Below are 19,707 nucleotides of genomic sequence, written 5' to 3'. Positions count from 1 at the left end.
GAGAATTCTGTGAAAACCTTCTTTTGGTTTTAAATTATCACATAGCATATGGACCTGCTGACAAAGAACCTTGCCCTCTTTCCTAGAAAGTCAATGAAGAGAAGATTCTCAAGACAGGCGTCTCCTTCAGAGTACAACGACCGAGTGCCTGACAAATTCTAGCTGGTGAAAGAACACAGAGAAATTCATCTTCAATGTAAGTGCCCTGGATTCAGGGAATGGGTTAGAAAGGGAGGTGGTAACCCAGATCTGCACATGTTATGGCTGGATGAATAGTGACCACATAGGCCAGGGGAGACTCACAATGTCTCTGAACCACCTGTGTCATGGGTGATTGATGCAGGGGAGGAAAGGAGTTTGGAAGGGATACAACAAAAGACCCCAGATAACTGGGCCAGAAGGAAGTGCATTAGAAGGTACGTGCCAATGCAAGTTTGGGCCTTGATAGAATTCTGGTGCTGTTCTGTTGTTTCATTGACCAAGGCATGTGATATTTAGGAAACCATTCTGTGAGGCTGAGTCGACATTATACACACCACTCTACCTCTAGTCTGCAGGCAGTCTGTTGATCTGCTGTTGAGGTTTGAGGTTGACTCTTTTGGTCCATTTCTACTATCAGAGGTCTTCATTACCTCTCCTTCTACTTTATATCTCCACTTCTCTCTTCACCTCCCTCTATTCTTCTCATCCTCTAGCTACTCCCAGATTGTCACTCCCATCTCTCCCTTGAGGAAATTTAACTCTGTTGAATCTTTGGAGCAGCAAATACCAGGGTAGCCTGGTTGTTTTATTTGAGGAAAAGTCCAGAGGCCAGCTATGTAAAAAACCAACCAAACAAAAACAAGACAAAACCAAAAAACCCCATGAAATAAAGGGATGGAAAACTAAAAGGATATTATTATAATCATGGCCTTGAACAAAGCCATCTAAGAGAAGTAATTGCTGTTAGAGTGAACTACATAATCTGCTTTCATATATAATGGGAAGTACATATCCGACAGAAAAAGAATAAGTAGGGAAGCTTGAGGATAATGGTCTTCATCTCTGGTTGTATGTTAGAAGCATCTAGAGAGCTTAAAAGATATAGATATCTGGACCCCAAACCAGAAGTTTTCATTTAATTGGGGTGGAGGTAGTAGACTAGGCATCAGTATTTTTATAGAATCTGTAGAGATGATATGAATGTGCAGCCAGGGATGAGAAGCATTAGTCTAGGATCTCAGCTAATCCACCACCAGATGATAGCTAAGTGTGCAGTTTATAGAGAGTGCTGAAAAATCAAATCAGAGTTCGCATTCCTCTAGTTAATGCCGGCATACCCTGGAACAAAAAGAAGAGGAAGCATGGCAATGGAAGGATGACACCACACATGTCCACTATACTTATTACTTTTCTCTTTATTCAAAAATGTCTGTGCAGTAATTTATATTCTTTAGGCCCTAAGGCTACCTGGGCATATTGGTAATATCAGTAATCAATGGTAATATCAGTAATCAATGAAGAAATCAAATATTATTGCTGTATATTACTTTTATTCAACAGTTTTATGGAAAACTCACATTTCTATGTGTTACATCACATATTTTTCAGACATGTCAGAGTCCAGTGACAAATTACACTTGGGGAAAAGCTTTAAAATCCATTCTTATCCACTCCTTTGTGCAATACTGGAAAGCAGCTCTGTATCTCAGTACTAAGGTTACAGAAAGCACCATTTAAAGGAGGACTCAAATATTTAATTCCCTTCAAATTATAGTCTCATCCCCCCTTTATAACAGAGCTATACTTACTCAAAATGCTTCAGTATAGTAACAACCAACACTATCCAGTTTACCTAAATACAAACAAGTCTCACATATGGGGCCCAGTGTGGAGATTAGGACTAATCAACATCAGTGAGCTTTGGCTGTCCTAAAACCACAACCTGGGTAAGTGTTCTGAATACAGGAATAGAAAAGAAGTAAGATGATCAATACACAATATAATACTTAGGGTAGGTATCCCTTCACCATTTACCCTGACTACAAAATCCAGAATATTTAGTATTTTGCACCAATTTTACCGCAAAAGCACTGTGCCACACACAATTCAAATCCAACCAATGTTGAAACTAACAAAACATTCAATTTATAGCACAACTGAGTAAAGCAAATCAAGACAAAGCCCAAATATGAATCCTAGAGGGATTCCATTGCTAGGAATTGGCTTTCGTAAATAACAGACTCTTAGAAGTTTTTGTTTGTTTTTCTTTTCTCCTTATAATTTAAAAAGGGTTAGCTTCTTTACTCCAAAAGGTTGGGTTCATTGAAGAATCACAGCCCTTCAAACTCCAATCGTGATTGGTGCTTAAGGAGAGAGAAATGCCTAGATCTAGAGTTTTAGAAGAATCTCACTCCTATCCTTCTTAGGTCCTCCATACCATGGGTAACTGAAGTCAGCAGTTCCTAGTAGAAGACAGCAAGAACTTGGCTTTAAAGATGAGTCTAAATAATGCAGGAACCTACTGTGTATCTGCTCTTAGGCCTATGCTTCAAATCACCAGAACATGAGGATTTAGAAATCTCTGAGAATAGAATGTATTTCAAACATACACAAACACAGACTATTGCATATCATATTTAGTTGAGGTCAAAATTTTAAAAGCCCTATTTCCCCAATTAAAAGCAGGGGATTCTATCATTAATGTTTCCTTCATTTATACCCAGATTAATATAAGCGCCGTCTAGAGATAACACTCCTTTCTGAACTTAACTTCAGTTTAGCAGCATACATGGAGTACCAACATTTTTCAAAGGTTTTACTTCAGATCCATTAGATCTACAAGAGTCTAGAAATAATTGGAGTGAAGTGAGTGGGCCTGGGTTTATAGGATCTTGTCAAGAGACTTCTCTTGAATACTTCTTTTATAGGGTTTCTCTACCATATAAGCATTGTTTAAAAAAAAAAAAAAAGCCAACATTATCAAGGCCAGGTATGCCCTTCATGGGTTTTGCCTACAATGATTAAATCCCATTCAGCTCTTAAGCTTAAAGCAAGCTAATAACCATGACATAGAAGTTCTCATTACCAGCAAGATGACTAATATTTGTTTTAGGTAACGTTTGACTTTAGACTCTGGTAAAGTCCACCTGACAAACGAAGTTAAAGCAAAATACAGAAGAAAGGGTAGAAAGTAGAAACAAGAAACAAAGGGTAGTTTTTTTTTTTAATATACAGTGAGATCCAAAGACACCGGTATATTATGTCTGATTTAATTTTAAAAAGGAGATTTTTAGTTCTGAGTTACTTAAGGCTTAATTTTCCTAGTATCACTCCTCAGCTCAGTTACTCTTTCTTTTCCTACAACCCCTAAACCATGATACAAATCTGTAAGGGTCAGCCCTCCCAAAGAGCTCTGTTTTTACTCTCTGACTCTATGAAGTTCTCATAGGCAAAAAAACAAAAAAACAAAAAACAAAACCAAATAAATCTAAAAATTATTATTTTTGCCTTTATTCATTGTCAAAATCTATCAGATTCTTCCACAGAAAATAAACTATCCCTGTAATCAATATAAAAGAATGAGTGAGTTGTACTTTAGGGTACCTTCCTCCCTCCCTCTCTACCTTCTGGAACAGTCTTTCGGGGACAGACTGAGAGTATAATAGGAATTCTCAAGGCCATGGGATGTTATCAGCAGTACAGAGAAGGTACAGGGCTGAATGAGACATCATCGAGTTCCTCTTATTCATCCCTTTCCCTACCAGTTAGTAGGCACTTTCACATCCGACTAAGAGATTACTTCAGAATTTAGAAAACTGACACTTTCTGCACATTTCCAGATTAGAAAGATCACCAGCACCAAAACCTACTGTCTGCCACTGGAGACAGATCCAGTTTATAGATGCCTCTGGCCTGAGAGAAACTGAAGGGGTCTCTTTTCCTGCCCCACTCCACTGATATATCGGTGCAGAATAGAAATTTTAACACAATTACATTTCAGTATGGCTGATAAAACATATAAGTAAAACAAAATCCTGCATGTAACAACCAAGTTTTAAATCCTAAGTGGCCCACTTGTTTAATGGGTTTTGGAAAAAGCAAAATTCTAGTACAGCTGAAGACAATGCAGATCCTGAGTTGGTTATAACAGAATTTGGCCTGAATTTTTAAAACGACACATCATTCTAAAAGTGATTGAGACCAGGAAACGTTTTCCACAAAAGCCTTTTGCTGCAGAGGGTGGCCTTGAGTGGCTAAAGTAATTTACTCTCAGCAATTAACCACTAAAGCAGTTAGCAATTTGCCTTCCCAGCAAAACAGCAGCCCCACACCCTACTGCCTCACACAGAGGCAAAGACAACTGTGTCATCAGCTTTACATGGAAAAGACAGGAGGTAGCTAACTAACCTGTCAGTGCCCTTTCAGTATGGCTGGGCAGATCTTAGCAGTCAGGGAGCCTCTTCAGCATCAAGTTTAGCCTCCTTCAGTATTGAATGTTTGCTTTTACCTATAATGGAAAAGCCACAGAAACTTGGGGGAAAATGTTTTAATCTCCGAACCCCAAGGGTGGATTGAATAGCTACTTTTTATTCCGCAAATTGAAATCATTGACCTCACTTCATCAAACACTTTTTGGAAAAAGGTACAGAAGGACAAAACAATTCTATTAGTACTTAGTGCATGAAAATGGTACTTTTCACAGCTGGAACGACCAAGGTACTTTCTTGCTTCTAATGAAACTTTAAGTTGAGGGAAGCTTTTAGGTGCATGAAATGAGTCTAATAGTCTGTATCTAGAGCAGTGTCTACTATAATGAAGTACACAGAGTCAGCCACATTAATGTGAAGATTGTAGAGGGATAGACTAGAGAAGAAATTATTGGGAGTTGTCTATCGAAAGTCTGAAGTTCTCCAATGCAGTCTCTTAAGACCAATAAAAAGGCATTTTTTGATAAAAGAAAAATGTAGGCACATAAAAATCTTCCAAAGATGAAATACATGAAAGTTTTCCCTGGTTTCACTTCCACCTTCAAAGCTGTCTGCTCTGTGAAAGAAAACATGGAAGCAAGGCCGAGCCAGGGGGAAAAAGTATAGGTATGTGCCAATATAGCCTAAACTGTGGCACCAAAACAAGAAAGCAGACCTGCATTCTAATTTTCATATAATTCTGAGCCATATTTTCATTAGTAGAAGCCAAAATAACAGGTAACAAAGTCTCATGGTGCTGTGCTGTGCTTAAAAAGGAGTCTAGCAGCCCTAGTTTCTGAGGTGGGTTAGGTCTCACACAGCATTTGAAAGGGGTCATTCACCTACCGAGTTTTGTGTTAGGGAAGGGTCAGGCATAGGATCTGAAGGAGGTAAACAAAGCAAGAATGTAAAATGGGAGGAAACAGGGCTCTTGTGGGGCATCGGTTATCATAAAAAATACAGATTGTGGCACACACTCTGAGAAAACAGAGAACCCATGCAAGAAAAGCTGCTCCTGCAAGGAGGCAGCTGTAAGTGGGGCAGCAGTCTGGCACAAATTCATCCCTTGGACAACCAAGGTAGCAGTGATAGAACCTCCACCCAAAAAGGATCCTGAGAGTTTGCTCTTCATTCTCTTTTAAAAAAGCTTCCTGTCATGGTTCTTCCTGTAGCTCTCCCAAACAGGTCTTGGTGAGTTCCCACAGGCAGAGAGAATACACCTAGCTAGGAGACTTCCATTAACCTTCCTTCATATGTATATATATATTTTTTTTTCTTAAAATAAATTCCATGAACTGATAAAGCTCTCATCTGCAATCAAACGCAAAAGCAGAGCATTCCTACTCAGAGGCACTGAAACACACATATTAGCCTCAAAGCATATCAGCTTTCCAGTCCCACATAAGACTGGTCCAGTCCAGAAAGGCAACGAAGATGCTTCTCCTGAATCCTGGGAGGCAGGAAGGGATCCCTTCAGATGGGCTTGTACAGCAGAGTAGTGACATACTTCTTCTTGTAGCGGTGAGTTGCACTAAGGACCATCACACTATCCTGCAAGGGAAATAAACATATGCAGCTAATTCACTAGTTCACAATGTAGGCAGCTGTTCCTGGCCATTAATCCTCCAAGTTGCTCACTTTTAACAGTTTAATATTATAAAGGGGTTGGTTTTGGAGTCAAATTAATTTAAGTTCTGGTCCTGATTCCTACTGTTACTCTGTTTGTCACCTTGAGTAATTTACTTAATGTCTGTAAGTAGCTGTTTTCTCATCATTACAAAGGGTAACACCTACCATTAGGATGGCTCTGATGATTACATGACAATATCTGACACAGTACCTGACATATAATAGGTGCTGAAGAAATATTATTTTCCTACTTTACTTTCTTCTCCACCTTAAATTCAAATACTGGACTTAAAACTATCATAGAAAAAAAGAAATATCCTGGCATCCATTTCTAGAAGGGAGTCTTAAAAGCAATCAAAAGAAAGGGCAGTGATCCTTTTGAAAAACCATTTCCAAGTGCCGAAGCAGGTCTAATTTCCATTTCATACTAGGGTTGAACTTAAAAATAAAAGTCCTCTGTGATCATGAATCATCCTCTATCCTTGAACAAAGTGGACTCCAAAATCCTCCTTGGAAAGATGCTCAATCCAATGGATCAATTTCAAACAGTTTAAACAATCTGAGGAATAGGTCAAGGCCAAGCTGAATTGCAGTAATCAAGACCCTGACCTGGGTGAGAGCCAGTATGAAGAGTAAGAAGTACCATTTCCCAGGCAGTGTTACAGACCAAGGGGGTACCACAGAAAGCAATGGCACACCCATGGACATCAACTGAGAGGCCAGGAGCAGTTATAAGAGGCAAAATTCAGTCAGATCCCAAAGAACCCAAGCAAATCCAATTAAGAAATCAGTGCATCTGCCTGTTTTCCCCTCTATTGTATTATCCACAGTGAATACTTCTCAGATTAACATTCTGTGACTATGATATGCAGAAGACAGTCTAAAGATGACAGATGCAAGGCAAGTAAAAAATTCAACTCCAGGAAGAGTTTGGTAAAAATGAGGAGCAAGTGAGAGAAGACCTACTTGGAAAAACTGGCACAATGATCTCTAGGGAAGTACATGAAATGAGGATAGGAGGACTGGATCTCAGTCTTCTGATACCTACTGGCAATATGACCTTCTCTGAGACTTAATTTCTTTATCTATACAACAGAGGTTAAAAATAATGCTTATATCACAAGGTTATTATAAAAAATTAAATTCAATGATATATATTTAATAAGTACCACATTAAAGACAGCTGTGTCATTGACTTCCCTAATCTGGTTGCACGTCTAAGAAATAAAAGCAGCTTAAAAAAACTGGGATCCATCCTAGATGCACTCCTTCAGAATCCCTGGGGATGGAGCCTTTGAATCTGTATTTTTTACAAACTTCCCCCAAATGATTCTGACGATGTTCAGCTTAGTTTAGAAACTATAGGGCTATATCAAACTTTATTCGAATAGCCAGACCACAAAGACATGGTAAGACTGAATGGATATTTTCAATGCAGAGTGTAAAGCAGCTGAGAAACCGAGAAGCGTTCTAGGACTTGGGAGGGCACAGGGCAAATCTAGTCACATTTCTCCTTTACTTAGTGTATAAGCAAGATGCAAGCAATTGGGTATATGTGACTCAGGCACCTGAAAGCAGTCCATGTACACCTTTAAAAAAGCAGAAGCCTTAACTAACATCACATTCAAGCATTCTCTGAATTGGAAGGTAAACTTGCTTTTTTCTGAAAAGGAAATCCTAGTACTATGAACTCAAACTTAATTAAGTAGGTGGTACAAAGGTTACAGCTACCCAAAAAGAAACCAGGAAGCAAAAAGTCCATTTAATCACAGGGCAATTCAGCTGGTCAGAACTCAGATAGTGAGACTAAGATTTAAAACAAACTCACCCACTAGTTTAAAAAATGGATTTGACCATTTCTGCCAGCTTCAGCTTCAGTGAAGAAACAGAGCAAGAAACTACTGGAAAATATATGTTCAACCCATGCCCTCCCATTTTGGGGAGCTTTGTGAAGAGCCAGGCCCACCACTTACCTTAATGGACAATGCATAGAGATGGTTCAGCATAACATGATTGGGCTCAGGTAGCAAGGCTGGGTCACACTAAAAGAGGGGGGAAAAAAAAAAACCCAAAAAACAACTAAGTGGGGTTAAATGCACAATGTTAAATCAAAGATCTTAAACCAAAGAGTTTATTCTTCCCAGGGCTCTTTGGAACTGTTGAGAAACTCAAAACAAGAATGTATTATCTCTTTTAAATAATGCACTTAGGGAGTTCCCACTGTGGCTCAGTGGTAACAAATCCAGTAGTATCTATGGGGACATGGGTTCAATCCCTGGCCTTGCTCAGTGTGTTAAAGATCCAGTGTTGCCATGAGCTGTGGTGTAGGCTGCAGACATGGCTCGGATCTGGTGTGGCTGTGGCTGTGGCGTCGGCCAAGAGCTGTAGCTCCAATTCAACCCATAGGCTGGGCAATTCCATATGTCGTGGGTGTGGCCCTAAAAAGCAAAAATAAATAAATAAATAAATAAAGCACTCATCCTCGTATATATCAATACATTCTCATTACACAATATTCGGAAAATTCTGAGCCTGGGGCAGAAACCCTAAGCCTCAGCATCTATTCATACTCTTTAATAGGACTAAAGCAAAAACCTTGCCCACAACACACAAAGAAGATTTGTGTTAAGAGGCAAAAATAATCTTAGTGGGAATCAAGTGAGTTAACTAGGGATGTAAATTATATGCAAAATATACTTCTTTTGCATATAATAACTGCAAATGATAATTACTTCTCATCTTATGTTGGAATAAAAATGTTAAAAACTGGTTCTATCAATCCATAGCTCTGGGCCTGATATATTAGGATCAGAAGACAAGTATAAATTTTGATATAAGTACCTGGAAAAGTCACAACTTAGCCCTGGAAAAAGGAACCTGCAATACTACTGATAAGTATATGATTTATACTCAACTTAACTTTTTAATAATCCCAACTTCTAGAATTACATAACTTTGGCTCAAATGGCCCTAGTGACCCCCAGATGCCCCAATGATACTCTTAGGATACTCACAGATATATTAGTGTCCTTGTTAAGAATAACTTGGAGAAGGTGGGGAGGCAGGATGGGTGGGGATTTGAATCTCTCCTCTGATCGAAACACATACATTTCTTGACCATAAGGCCCTGGGGGTGAGCTGGAAAGGTCTGGAAGATATTTATACAAATATAAGGGAAAGATGGAAAGCTACAAAAAATGCAAGAAAAAACTGTCAATACATGGCAGCTAATACTAAATATGGTAGAAGTCAAGAATCATAAACTTGGAGTTCCTACTGTGGCACAGTGGGTTAAACCAACTGGTGTTGCCACAGCTGCAGCAAAGGTCACGGCTTTATATAATTATTATTACTATCTTGTGGCCACGCCCAAGACATGCAGAAGTTCCAGGGCCAGGGATTGATCCCACACCACAGCAGAGACATTACTGGATCCTTAAGCTGCTGCACCACCACAAAACTCCCAAACAGATAATTATTATATTATTAATTATACTTTTAGAACCTGCACAAGCCACCCTTGTGCCCTGAGATTCTAATATGCCCAGTTCAGGTATTGTGTCTCCTCAGCTGAGAATCACAGAAAGTCTAAGCCTCTGATTTTACTGATAAGCAACTGAGAACCAAAAGCATTGAAGGTCTTATCTGTGATGGCAAAGCTAATTAGTAGCAGAGGCAGACTTTGCGTTCACAAGGAAGAAGTGTGCTTCCTTGGAACACACTTCTTTAGACAGTCAGAGCCTTTACTGTAAAGTAACAAAATCGATAACTGTGAATATGGATAGCAAATTATTTTTCTGGTGCTATAGCCAATGTAAGTAGAGATGAGGGGCTTGGAAAAAATATTGTGAGAAACAAAAGTATATAGGTCTTTCCTCTAACAAGGAAATTTTTTTTTTTTTTACCAAAAACTTTAAAAACTTGTTAACATACACACAATAGAAATATGAGGGGTTTTTTTTAATATAATGATTTTTATTTTCTTCATTATAGCTGGTTTACAATGTTTGGTCAATTTTCTGCTGTACAGCATGGTGACCCAGTTACACATACATGTATAGATACTTTTTTCTCAGAAATGTGAGGCTTTTATAACCCTTTTTTCTACAGACTGACTTAAGTATAGGGCCTTATAAAATTATAGAACTGCCAAATGAGCTATCAAACTGGCAGGATTAGGCTGAGACAGTTAAAGAAGGCAAACCAAACTCAACTAGCCCCTGCTAGTTGACACTGTTAAAGGTCAATGAAAAACGTGAAATATTACTAGAAAGAGCTTTTAAAACTACAGGAGTTCCTGTCATGGCTCAGTGGAGACGAATCCATGAGAACACAGGTTTGATCCCTGGCCTTGCTCACTGGGTTAAGAATCTGGCATTGCCGTGAGCTATGGTGTAGGTCACAGATGCGGCTTGGATCTGGCGTTGTTGTGGCTGTGGCATAGGCCAGTGGCTACAGCTCCAATTCGACCCCTAGTTTAAGAATCTCCATATGCCACAGGTGCAGCCCTAATACAGCACAGGTGTAGACTATAGCCTATTAATGGTTTGTAAATGAAGGATAAAATAGAAAACAGGGTGCTTTACATGTAATAAAGGCAAACATACTGCAAGACTTACAGTTACGTTATGTGTGTGTTTGTGTGTATGGGGTTATAATGTAAACTTACTACATATCCTGGTTAAAAAGTTTGAAATCAAATACACTAGACAGATTTTTTTCTCTCAGAGGAGGGGACCTAAATGGTTATAGGAGGAACATATACATATAATTCAGAAATTTCTGTGGAGAAAATGAAAAAATAAAAACCACTCTTGGAAAGAAACATGCATGATAAGAACACATCAAAAAAGAGCAAATACTACAAAATTACCTCGACAAGATGTCTCTGAGCTTTCCATTGAATCTAGCTTTAAAGCATCAAACACCTCAAAATCAGATTTCTTGACATGGATCAAATTGTTAATTGTGCCAAGCTGACTGGTAACCACAGGCTGAAACAGTGAATGGAAAAAAAATACATGAATCCCCATTTCAAATCTCTCTCTTCTGTTCAACTCTTTTCTTTTAAAAAATGATCCTACATGGCAGCACCATCTTTTATCAAGAAAGAAATCCTCCGTGTAGGAGCCCATCAATCCTGACAGCAATGTTGTTTGACACCAAAAGGAGTAACAGCAAAAGGGAGACAGACTGTTAAGTCAGTGGTTACCCTCAGAGATCAAGGCCTTACCTCTGATGGATCATGAACCCACTGTCCATCCACAAAGAACTTGTACTGATGCTCTCCCTCAGGAAGGTCTAGGATGGCAACAAAGTCATTATGGCTACAGAAGAAAGCAGAAAATTAGTTGGCCAAGCTCCTATTAGAAGACTGAAAATAAATGTAAAAATCATGAGGTAATCACTATCATACCAGTGATCTCCCACATTCCTAAGTGATTGCACCCTCTGGAGTAAAAAATAATTTATAAACCCATTATCCTTTTTCTCTATCACCTTTTGCATGTACTTGCTAGCCCCTCCCAGTAACTTTAGTTCTTAACTAATATCTGGAAAAGTACAGTAAAGATGTTCATCCCCTTGAATGTTCCACCTTAGCACAACTATTTTGCTTCAGCTGAATAGATCCCTCAACCGAGTGTAAATAAGACAGCAAATAGGTTCAGGATAAGAAGTGCCCTATCCCTTCTGTATTTTGGTGAGCATTTTCTAGGAAATTACCTACATACAAAGGGCCATAACCAGTACATAATTCATTATTGCTCTGCCAGCAACAAATAACATTACTATGTAGACCTTTACAATGTGTTTTGTTTTAGTGCAGAAGTCAGAGCAATAGGACTCAGCTAGTTACAGAAGACTTCCCACAAGCACAGAAAGGACTAGTATTAACACAATCCTAAAGAATGTACCCACAAAGCTGTTATAAGTCCTTCTGAGGCAATGGCATTCTAAGTGGTAAAACATCTCTGACTCGTTGCTATGAGGTTAAAAACAAAAAAATGTCATAGATATAGTTATTGGTCACAGAAAATATTCTAGAGAGTCTGTAGCAGATGGAAAGGAGTATTCCAGTCAGGTCTCTCTTGAGAAAGGAAATCAGGTCTCTACTCCTGGACTCTACAGACTCAACCAAGACACTTGTCTTCACCTCTTAATCAGTGGAATCTTGGTGCTCCAATTGTTGAAGGACCCAGAGATGAAGACCTCCTTGCCTCCTTCAGACCAGCGGATAACAGTGGGCCGAGCCTGCTGTGTGGGTTTTACGGAGTCCTCCAAATCCTGCTGCCATGATACAAACTCTTTGTCCCCAGGGAGCTGTAAGAAGGATTAGGTCATCCCTAAATTGTGACCCAGGAATTCTGAAAAAGTCACTCTCCTCTCTAGGGAGGAGAGGGGTGCTAGGTTTCTGCTAAGTATTAATAAGCCTTGATATTAGCAACTAAATCAGATTCTGAACAAACTATAGAAAAAGAACTCATCTAGGACCAAAGTGGTTCAAATGGCTTATACTCAAAGGCTGCCCACATAACAGCCCAACTTCTGACTCTGCATAAATCACTCATCCTTTCAGAACCTTAGGATTTCCCTTGAAAAACAAAAAACCTTGCTTCTTGTTACCAGATGAACTCATAGGCAGACAATTACGATATGCTTCTAAGTATCACTTATGAGAAGAAATATGAAAATAAAGAATGGTTCTACAAAAATAAAGTTAGCCATGTATTTTTCATATGCAAATATGAGATGCTCTCAGTTATAAGTTGTAATGGAAATTAGAGATACTAAAATTCATATGTAATTCATAATCTCCATTTTAGTTAATAGGTTACGAAGGGACATTAAAAATATAAAAATCAGGAGTTCCTGTCATGGCACAGCAGAAATGAATCCAACTAGGAACCATGAGGTTGCGGGTTCGATCCCTGGCCTCGCTCAGTGGGTTAAGGATCTGGCATTGCCATGAGCTGCAGTGTAGGTCGCAGAGGAGGCTTGGATCTGGAGTTGCTATGGCTGTAGTGTATGTAGGCCAGCAGCTACAGCTCCGATTAGATCCCTAGCCTGGGAACCTCCATGGCTTCTTAAATTTTGAGAAATGGTTATGAAATCTTACTTGCTTACCCCTGCCAGGTTTATACGAGTTGTTTTAGGAGTAGTGATGAAGATTCTCGAGCCTAAAGGAACTACCATCCTTTAGTACAGGAATTAGCAAACTATGACCAGTGAGCCAGATGCTTTTATAAATAAAGTTTTATTGGAAAATAGTCATACTCATTCACTTATTTTATTTCTCTCTCTTTTTTTTTTTTTTTTTTTTTTTGGTCACACCCATGGCACATAGAAGTTCTTCGGCCAAGGATCAAATCCAAGCCACAGCTGTGATCTACGCCACAGTAGTGGCTGCGCCAGGCCAGGAATCAAATTCATACCTTAGCAACCTGAGCCACTGCAGAGACAAAACAGGATCCTTAACCTGCTCTGCCACAGCAGTAACTCCATACTTACTCATTTTCTATAGCCGCTTTCATGCTAGAATGGCAGAACTGAGCATTTGTGACAGAGATAGTATGGTCTGCAGAGGCTAAAATATTTACTATCTGGTCTTTTACAGAAAATGTTTGCTGACTCTCACTTTAGATTGGCTTGAATGACTTTGGTAAATAGGTAAATAAGATTGTATGGTATTAAACCAAAATATTACCAGATAAAATGAGTTAAAAAAAAAAAAACTAGTTTGTTCATATGGGCTTTACATTAAAAATGCCAGAGGTAGTCTACCTTCTGTACTGTCTCTCCATATTCCTCAAAACTACACTACGAGACACCAGTAGCAGCATAAATCCAAAGTAAACAGAGAAAAAGAATTGAAGGGACTTTCATGTTATATAAGGAAATGGCTTAGAGAATTTTTTTTTTTGTCTTTTCTAGGGCCGCACCCGCAGCATTTGGAGGTTCCCAGGCTAGGGGTCTGATCAGAGCTGTAGCCACCGGCCTACCCCAGAGCCACAGCAACTCCAGATTTAAGCCGCATCTTCGACCTACACCACAGGTCACAGCAACACCAGATCCTAACCCACTGAGCAAGGCCAGGGATCGAACCTGCAACCTCATGGTTCCTAGTCAGATTCGTTAACCACTGAACCACGACGGGAACTCCTAAAAAATCTTGATCTCCATTTTCTCAAAGCAATGAGTTCTTGCTTGACAGGCTGCATTAGAATTAGAGAAATTTCTACATATGCCTAAGAATTACAAATGCCTCAGATTCTGATTCAAATATAGGGTCTGGGAATCTATTCTTAAAAAGCTTTCCAGACAATAACACTGTGATTATGTTAAAAATAAAGAAACCTCATCTCTAGAAATGTATCCTAAAATACTAATAAAGTAATATTTGATATGATAGTCTGGAATTTGCTTCAAAATAATTGGTGAGGGTAGAGTGGATGGGGGTATATAGGTGGTACAAATTCATTCATGATTTGATCATTGTTTAAACTGGATGACAACTATACAGGAGTTCATCACACTGTTCTCCCTGCTTTGAAACATGGACAGTGTTTCAAATTTTCCATGAAGTGTTTAAACAAATTCCAGGCTATTCTAATTGAGAACCAGTAACTAGTCCACTGAAGAGGCTGGCCCCACTGCCACTGTTTCTATCATTTACTTGTATGATTTAGTATTTTCAGTTTAGAATTTGAAAGCTACAAACTATTAATATGCTTAGCTTTGGAAGAAAGCCCTTCCACGGATAATGTGACATTTCTGTGGCAGGCATGAGTGCAGCTGACTAGCAGAAAGATTGTTTACTCCAAGTTCAATAGTCAGCAAAATCTTCAGGAAAAGCGGCAAAATAATTACAACTACAATTGAAAAATGTTTAAGTGAAACATTTAGGGAAGAAATAAAGAGAGCACATTGAGTATAAAATCTTAGATTCTGAAGAGACTTTAACAATTATCTGAATCCATTTTCTTATTTCATGAATAGCAAGACTGAGGTAAGGGGAAGAATGACCCAAATAGACTCCATTTCAAATAGAGCAACCTGCTTTTATTCAGGATGCCAGTTACTGCAGTCACCATTTGACAAATACTACATTACTTAGATCCTGAGTCATCAATGTAGGGAAGTGGGTACAAAGCTTTGAAAGAAAGCTTTGAAGAATTTTGAAGAAGTTCAGATGGCTGAAGAGACAGCCCAAATGTTGAGAAAGAAGTCCTGAAGTGGGAAAAGAAAGGAATGGAGGAGAAACACCGAGAAATCATCATCACTTCTTTTTGTGATTATGTTCTCAGTTGGTACTTGAAAAAATAAACTGGAGAATCCATATTTCCCACGCTATCAACCTGGCAAATTATTCTCTCTTTAGGAAAGTAAATAAAATAAAACCCCACACTGGTAGGAAGGGATAAGTGACAAGAAACATCAGACAGACCCCCAGCTGCTCAATCTGTTTTTCTACTTCATTTTATTCTAGTCAGACTACCTGGAGGAATTAATGTATTTAATGCCAGCAGCTCTAAAAGGGATTAGAAACATTCAGGTGGTAATCACATTGCTGTCAGCTCCAACTTTGCTTTTTGTGGGGTGAATACAAGTTTTTTCCTTCCTGAAGCAAGTCCTTGGAATTGAGAACAAGGTCTTCAAGGCTGCTGTGGATTGTTCGTTTTCAGCGGTGGTAACATGATGAAGTACTACTGGGAAGTGGAGAAATTCTGGAATTAACCTGCTCTGGCTCTTGAGTAGCGGCTGGAAGAAAGAAGCAGCTCAGCCACCATAACTATAAAGTATGAGATGAAAATGAGCAGTCCCCCAAATGATGTCCTTTATTGACCCCCACTAGGAGAAATTATTCAAATAAACACGTGGTTGCCACTCACAGCCATGCCAAAGGGGAAAAGGGATCTGAAGTGCTGAGCTCTCAGAAGAGCAAAGATGATACTCAGACAGAGAAGCTGTCAGGAAACAAATTCATTTGCCCACCTCAGGGCAGATGAGAGAAACGGCCACCTAAATGTGGCCCACACCTCAGGTAATCCACCCTCCCCAAGGCCCACAACCTACAAATTCATCGATACTCTAGCAAAGGGTACCCGTGTCTGTTGGGAGAACCAAGAGTTAGGTCTGTTGTCCTCATCCGAAAATGCGGCCAGCAGAGGAGTCGCCTAACAAGAACTCCACCTCCGTGCTATTTTGAGGCAGCGCGGCGAAAGGAATGATCATTCAACATCGCAGTCCCCGAGAGAGCCTTTAGTTCCCAAAACCATAACTCAGGTCAGTGTGATAAGAAAGAAATCCCCAAACGGAGGAGGAGCCCCGACACCCACCCTGCTGCAGCCTCGCCCCCCGCTGGGGGCGTGGGAGCGCTCACCTTGGAGTCGGGCAGGCTGAAGAGGCTGGGGTCGTCGGTGCTCCCCACCATGATCTTATGCTCCTTGCCTGGGGCATGGCCGCCCGCGCCCTCAGCGCGAGCAGCCTTGGCGCCGTGGCGCTCCCCGGCCACCCGCTCGCTGGCGGTGTTTCCCATGGCTGCAGCTCGGAGTCGGGGGCCACCTGCCGTGGGGAACAACACGAGGCTAGGAACACCCCGGCGGCTGCGTCAGGAGCACCCCCGGCCCCGCCCCTGTGCCTGGGGACCCGGGCAAGGGAATCCCCGCCCCAGGGAGGCCGTGCCCGGGGGACAACCTCCCCCGCCCCGGCCTCCAGAAGCGCCCGGAACCCCCAAACCCCCTGGTTGCCGGCGGCTCAGGAAACTCGCTTTCGGGAACTCCCCCTCATCCCTGCGATCACTGCCCAGGGGCGCCCGCCCCCGCCCAGTCACCTCCTGTAAAATTCTCCCTCCTCCCGAGGCCAATGGTGCGATGGCTGTTCCGCTGAGAAGCCACCAATAAAGTTATTGAAATTGAAGCCGCGCCCGAGGCTAGCGAGCCGCGGTTCCTCCTAAAATGGCCACGAGGCCAGCGGCGCGGTGCCCGCCTAGCGCGCATTCCCTGTGGCCGCACCACCGCGGCTCCCGGGGCCCGCCGGCCTCTCTAGCCACCGCCGGCTCGATGGTGGGCAGCGGCGCGCAGCCTCCAGGGCCACGCGGGGGCGCCCGCTCCGCAGACCGCGGCACGCAGGGCTGAGATCGCTTCCCTGGCGAGGCTGCGCTGAGACTCGGTTGGTTGAGCCCGAGGGCCTGCCCTCCGGAGGGGGTGGTCCCCGAATGACTCCAGGGCTCCGTACCCAGAGGAGCGACTTTGCCTTTCTTTCTTATGTTGTCTTTCTGGGGGGGCTTCCCGGAGAGGTGGGTTTCTACAGGAATCAAGAAAGCGGGCTTCCAACAGAAGGCTGAGGAAGTAGTGGTAATTGCTAAGTGCTATGGGAAGCAGTCAGCTGGACTGGAGCCGCGGGGAAGGAGGAGTGATGAAGAGATAAATCTTGACAAATGGTTAAACTTCGTCTAAGGAGAAGGAGAAAGCCCTGCAAGGCTAAGAAACAGCACTTGGCATGAGCAACCCCTGAAGAAATGAAATTCAAGAAAGAAATGAAATTCAAGAAAGAATGGAAACATCAGAAAGAACATTAAGGCAGAAACGGGCAACGACAGGCCTCAGGTTGGGACTCATTCACGTTTTGAGTGATAGTTAATGAGATTGCTATGGGATTTATTCATTCTTCCTTTGTGTTATTAGACGCACGCATGTTTCATGACCTACTGGAAGCCCTTGTCACTCAGCCTGTGTTCTAGTGAGGAGCAGCATGGGCATCACCTGGGAGCTTGTTAGACATCCTGTATCTGAGGCCTCATCCTACAGGATCAGAATGTGCATTTTTAATAAGATCCCCAGGGGAATGTGTGTGTGCATTAAAGTGTAAGAACCCCTGCTTTGACACCTGGCAGAGAGCAACTCTAGGTTTGATTCTTCGTCATAGTCTTGCTTGTCCCGTGAAGAGACTAAACTCACTAAGAAACATTTTCAGAATGAAAGTTCCATGAATACTATTTGTTACATGTCTAACAGGGCAATGTCACTTAGGCTTAAACATAGCTGGCAAGGGGGAACTGCAGGTCACACAAGGCCACCTTTCTGAATGAGCAGCTCTGTTTGTGGAAAAGTCCATTTTTTATATTAAGTTGAAAACCCATCCACTTAAGTCCGGCAAATCCACTGTTCCCCCTTTTGGTTTGCTCTGCCCCTAATAAACTCAGTTATTCTCTTGCTCTTAACCAAAGGCAGTTTACAGGAAACAGGTGCAATTTTTAACTGCAACCTCTTGCTCACTCCTGCAAAATCTTTACTGACTAGTTACCTCCTATTTGGATAATCTTACCCCCTTTTCATCCCCCAATTCCTTTTATTCTTTCCCCAGGACTCTGAAGCAAGTCCCTCAAAGGACACATACATTAAACCTTACCTTGTGTACTCTTTAGTTTTCTAATGCCAGGGTGATTTCTCCATGCCAAATAAGATGTCCCTCATTTGTATTTCCTTAGAGTAGTCAAATCAATATTGGAAAAGCTAACCAAGTATTATATTAGCCAATGGAAAACGTAAACTCTTTATTTTCGTCTTGTTAAGGCCACACCCATAGGATATGGAGGTTCCCGGGCTAGGGTTCGAATAGGAGCTACAGCTGCCGGCCTCTGCCACAGCCACAGCAACGCCAGATCCAAACCACATCTGTGACCTACACCACAGCTCATGACAACGCTGGATCCCTTAACCCAAGAGCAAGAGGCCAGGGATCGAGCCTGCGTCCTCATGGATGCTAGTCAGATTCATTTTCACTGAGTCACGACGGGAACTCCCAAGAAGACAAACTTTTTGTAAAGCTAAGCAGAAATGATTTTTTTGGATTATTTGCCTTGGGAGATTATCCATGACACTGTTCTGTTCTAATAGCATTTGTAAATCAGTCCTCGGTTAGTAATAAAAGTTAACTCTGCATATTGGAGTTTTTAGACTTGGGACAGAAGTATTTAGACACTATCGGGGGGATTAATTGCTTCTCCCAGGTCCAGTTTGTTTTTTTCTTATATTCAAGAATAACTAGGTAACAAAAGAAGCTCTCTTAAGCAATATCAGTATAATTTCTCTCTTTAGGCTTGCCCCAGTGTCCTATCTTTGCTTCCACAGAGAAAAAGAAGGAGGCAATGGACAAAATAATTGGTGGGGGTTCTCTTGATGTTACTGCATCTCAGATATTATTGCCACTGGTCTCCTCAAATCAGCCATTCTGCCTGAGAAACTGAGGAAAATAACAGCATGGGAGATCTCACAGCACAATATGCTTTTATGCACCTTACCTGAGGTGTCCTCCCCCTCTGAGAGGTGAGGATGAGGGAGTCGGGGAGGAATATATTGACTTTACAGAACTGGATGACAGGTTAGATTGGGCATCTGGAGGTTTACTTTTCCACCTCCACTCACCAGGTCCCATCTTCATTTGTGATCAGGGGTGAGTATGACCTCTCTGTGATTTCCATTTCAAAACAATCTGATCTTTTTAATGAAGTTAAACCTACACTTAACATGGAGATTAGCAATCCCACTCCTAGCTATTCAAGTGAAATAAAAACAGGCTCACAGGGAGTTCCCGTCGTGGCGCAGTGGTGAACGAATCCGACTAGGAACCA

General features: G+C 41.3%; 1 protein-coding gene across 1 annotated transcript; it reads right to left on the bottom strand.

The window, feature by feature from the left end:
- Positions 1-1,377: 1,377 nt before the first annotated feature.
- On the bottom strand, positions 1,378-17,082 carry PRKAB2 (protein kinase AMP-activated non-catalytic subunit beta 2). Its single transcript, XM_047784855.1, has 8 exons — positions 16,909-17,082; positions 16,459-16,640; positions 12,232-12,398; positions 11,311-11,404; positions 10,951-11,071; positions 9,092-9,225; positions 8,051-8,119; positions 1,378-5,999 (listed from the first exon to the last, which is right to left on the bottom strand). The coding sequence occupies exons 1-8, from the start codon at positions 17,072-17,074 to the stop codon at positions 5,922-5,924; spliced, it is 1,011 nt and encodes a 336-aa protein (XP_047640811.1). The 5' UTR covers positions 17,075-17,082; the 3' UTR covers positions 1,378-5,921.
- Between the last annotated feature and the right edge of the window lie 2,625 nt (positions 17,083-19,707).

Source organism: Phacochoerus africanus, chromosome 6 (genome assembly GCF_016906955.1).
Source record: "Phacochoerus africanus isolate WHEZ1 chromosome 6, ROS_Pafr_v1, whole genome shotgun sequence".
Lineage (NCBI taxonomy): Eukaryota > Metazoa > Chordata > Mammalia > Artiodactyla > Suidae > Phacochoerus > Phacochoerus africanus.
The sequence above is the reverse complement of the archived record's forward strand: the minus strand, read 5'-3'. Positions and strand labels throughout refer to the sequence as shown.

Coding starts and splice junctions, on each gene's coding strand:
- PRKAB2 (XM_047784855.1), bottom strand. CDS start 17,074: ATGCGCGCTAGGCGGGCACCGCGCCGCTGGCCTCGTGGCCATTTTAGG. Junction 9,226..10,950: donor CTCAGAGACATCTTGTCGAG/GTAATTTTGTAG, acceptor AATATCTTCCAG/ACCTTTCCAGCTCACCCCCA. Junction 8,120..9,091: donor ACAAGGACACTAATATATCT/GTGAGTATCCTA, acceptor CCCCTCTTTTAG/TGTGACCCAGCCTTGCTACC.